Source organism: Homarus americanus, unplaced genomic scaffold (assembly GCF_018991925.1).
Source record: "Homarus americanus isolate GMGI-L3 unplaced genomic scaffold, GMGI_Hamer_2.0 scaffold20930, whole genome shotgun sequence".
Taxonomy (NCBI): domain Eukaryota; kingdom Metazoa; phylum Arthropoda; class Malacostraca; order Decapoda; family Nephropidae; genus Homarus; species Homarus americanus.
The window spans coordinates 2,874,497-2,878,247 of NW_024748502.1; the positions used below are offsets into that span (position 1 = coordinate 2,874,497).

General features: G+C 43.9%; 1 protein-coding gene across 1 annotated transcript; it reads left to right on the top strand.

The window, feature by feature from the left end:
• The first annotated feature begins 748 nt into the window (after positions 1–748).
• Positions 749–1,905, top strand: LOC121880334 (uncharacterized protein K02A2.6-like). Its single transcript, XM_042387489.1, has 2 exons — positions 749–1,501; positions 1,810–1,905. The coding sequence occupies exons 1-2, from the start codon at positions 749–751 to the stop codon at positions 1,903–1,905; spliced, it is 849 nt and encodes a 282-aa protein (XP_042243423.1).
• The last annotated feature ends 1,846 nt before the right edge of the window (positions 1,906–3,751 follow it).

Sequence of the window (3,751 nt, forward strand, 5' to 3'; positions counted from 1 at the left end):
TTTTATAGTACGTCTGTTCTGGTAATTAGGACGATTACAGATATAAGTTATAGTTCGTAATTGTAACAAACACTCTCTCTATGTCCCATGGCTATAAATTAAGGCGTAAATCATCAAGTGTTCCGATCACCGTAGTATTCAATAGGTTTGGTAAAATCATGAGAAGTGTATGTTCAGACATGTCTAGTCCAGCCACCCCTCCACTCCAAGTGTTAAATCACAGATATACCAATCTCCACCTCAAGTACCCATATTTTTCAGGGGATTTGATCGAGATTGAGGCCTGGTTTGCCACCTGTGTAGAGTATGCTAGGTCAGAGTGTACAGGCGCATACCCAACAGACGCCCAGATTATTAATTGTGCCCACAATCTGATTGACCATAAGGGCCCTCAATCCGAGGCTAGTTTTATTGCTGCGTATGGGGAAATGAGGAAAATCTCTACATAGGTAGGGTTTAAGAAGGCTTGGAGGTCAGCTTGTGCTAATGAGCGTCAGTCCGATTTTTTCTCTTCTTTGCATGATTACCTATCGATGGAACGTACACCAGGGGAGAAACCTCCACTACTCGTGAATTTGTTGTTCACTATAATGTTCTTTGCCGGCAAGCCAAACTTGGTGTTCCTGTTCGTCATACCTACTTCGCTTGTGCACGAGCTATTAGTCCTTATGCACGAACTCCACAACTAGCTCACCCAGGCAAGGACAGATGCATTATACAAATGTGATTAAAGTACTTTTGGCCCAAGATGGCTAAACAGATTTCCGATAATGTGGACAATTATCAAATTTGTAACGAGAATAAAGGTATTACTTTAGCACCTCTCCCTGTTCTCAAATATCCTACACCCTTTCGTCCTTGGGAGAAGTTTAGCATGGATGTTTTAGGTGATTTAGTAAAGACTTATCATAATAATAACTATCTTTTAGTCATGATAGACACGTTTACACGCTATTGTGAACTAGCACCTATCCCTGATAAAATCGCAGAGACAATTGCCCGAACCTTTAAGAGTCGTATTCTCGATAGGCATGACACTCCTAACGTTCTACTTACAGATAATGGAGGTGAATTTAACAATGCGCTGGTAACTAAATTATGTGAACTGTATCACGTTAACAGATGTAATATTACAGCTCATCATCCTGCAGCCAACGGGATGGGTGAACGACTTAACAGGAAGATTCTTAATCATCTTCTTACTAACTTAGAATTTACTAGCTCGAACTGGGATGAGTGTATGTTTTACGTACAAAGTTCTATTAACAGTCCTTATCATCAATCCATTGGCGACACACCTCTCTTAGCTTTCTACTATTATGACAGCCGACTTCCCTTCGAGGTTGAAGTAAGGAGACAGCGAATTTTCGGTGACGATTTCATCGGCGAATGGTATCGACATTCCAAACTGATTCACCAGCGAATTTCGCATGAGTTAGAAAAAGCGACTAACGCCTTCACCGCCGAATGCAATAAAAGTACACGGCCCATTGGCAATGTCGTAGGTCGTCTAGCGATGGTTAAAAAATCATGTAAGACTCCAAAACGGACCCTATGTTCGTCGGTCCATATATAATTATTCAACACGAGTCAGGTCACAGGTACTAGTTAAAACACACACACACAGGAGAAACAATACATGAACACAGGACAACCTCAAGTTTCTGAATGCCCAAGGAGCAACTTAGCCACCAGGTGCCACTGAGCCTTTTGTTACTCCTACTGTTCTTTCTTCTCCTACATGTTATTTGCGTATTAGATCCACTTGTGACTGACATTGCTGTTCTAATGAGTAACTTTTACTTGCAGAACCATGATGTTCTTACTCATTCTCTGCATGATTCATGGGCTACTGATACACGAGCCGTCACGGCGCGGTTGTTTAGTGTCTCCTCCCCAGAATGAATAATTTATTAGACATATGTTCGCGATACGCGTATAATGTGAACCATTACGTAATATTGTCGCCACATTGTCTAATTAGTCTAATGACTTTGTCTATTTCGCAAAAAGGGTTAATGAGTCTACTGTGGATGCCACTCATATACACGCTCAACTGGAGCATACCAAATCATCTTTGGACCTCATTATTCACCAGTTTTCACACTCCTACTTGGATACAACCACCACACCTTCTCCTATTGCTCCCCCTGCGCATAGTGAAGAGGGTAAAAAGAAGAGAGGTCTTCTAAATTTTCTTGGTTACATTCAAAGGGCTTCGTACGGAGTAGCCACAGAAGATGATTTAGCTCAGTTGCAGAAACAAATTAGAGTACTGTATTTGTAATTGCTCATAGGAGCGATTTTGGTTTGTGCAGGACAATAAGACCCTTGTCGTTGACGCGATGAGTATTATTCGGTCAAAACCTGTTGAATACAATTCACATATAACAACTGCTGGTACATCAGGCCACAGTTTGAATAATACCATCAATATACAGTACATAATTACACATATTAAAGTTATTTAGAGTTCTCAGAGGATTCAACAGTTCATAATCACACTCGCGTTATGGGGTCTAGGGTTAGATCAACTAGAACAAATGTAATGTCCTGCAGGAGAAATGTTGGTTGACGAGAATCAAGATGTTGCCTTTACAGAAGAGGGCGATAGACTGTCCCTCAGGCAGTCACACAGCTGCTACCAGCTCCATCTTGCTTAGTAAGCTATTCTGAGCTGTAAACAGTTTCTTCACTTAACATGTGGCCGGCACAAACAATTATGCGTGGCGATAACACTTCCCCTGTCGGGCTTCGCACGAAATTACGGCCTGCCATTAGATTCACTCTCCGACCCCTTCCAACAAGCAGTGTCTCGTCCTTGGGCGTATTAACACTGCGTCCTTTGTCTTCACTTTAACACTTCGCACCAGGCCATCTGCGCTCGGTAGTGCCTCCAGTATTCTCTCTAGCATCCACTGACTCCTGGGGAAGGGTTGTCCAGAGGTGATCACGATAACCCCAGCGTGGAGATTAAGGCGAGTTTTTGAAGAATCCTCGTCACTGACGTAGTGTTGGGAGATATATCTTTACCCACCTCTTCCAAAATTGGTCTGCGATGAATTGGGCATGCTTCCATTTTCTGGCAGGTCGGCTTGGCGTTGGTGGGTAGGCCTCCAGTTGTTTCTCCGACAAGTCACAAACGTCCGTATTGTGCGGTCGAGTAATTTGCGGCACTTAGGTATCCAGTATGTCCCACGTATTATGGCAAGAGTGTGTTCTCGTCCTGAGTGTCCAGCTCTAGTCGAGTGTACCTCTCTCACAATGAGCCCCGTGATCCTTTTGCCCCTCGGCAACAGTATGGGATTCTTCTGGTCTGGATGGAGAGCGGCATGTTTCAGTCGGCCGCCTACTCTGATCAAACCGTGCGTGTCTAGATGAGGTTCCAGCCGATTCACGTCGCTACCTCCCACGGGTTGACCCTGTTGTAACATTCCAAGTTCTCGAGGGAATCCTTTCCTTTACATAAATCTTAAGACAACTAATTTTGCATCTTCCACTTTGCTGACCTTGAGTCGATGTTTTCGGTGATGTTTGTTCTTTCGCTTCCCCAGCCGCCATTCTATAAACCTTCTAATCCACACTACGCTATTCAGAAGTCAATGTCACGAGGAGTACCTGGCCCATAGCTTATCGAGGATACCCTCCCTCTGGTCAGCGTTCGTCTTCAGCACTGTGGCTTCCTTCTTCACCTCTGGGTCTCCGTCTGTGAGGTCTGGAATCCACCTGCCCTCTTCGTTGAGCTCTGCTC

Coding starts and splice junctions, on each gene's coding strand:
- LOC121880334 (XM_042387489.1), top strand. CDS start 749: ATGGCTAAACAGATTTCCGATAATGTGGACAATTATCAAATTTGTAAC. Junction 1,502..1,809: donor CACGGCCCATTGGCAATGTC/GTAGGTCGTCTA, acceptor TTTTACTTGCAG/AACCATGATGTTCTTACTCA.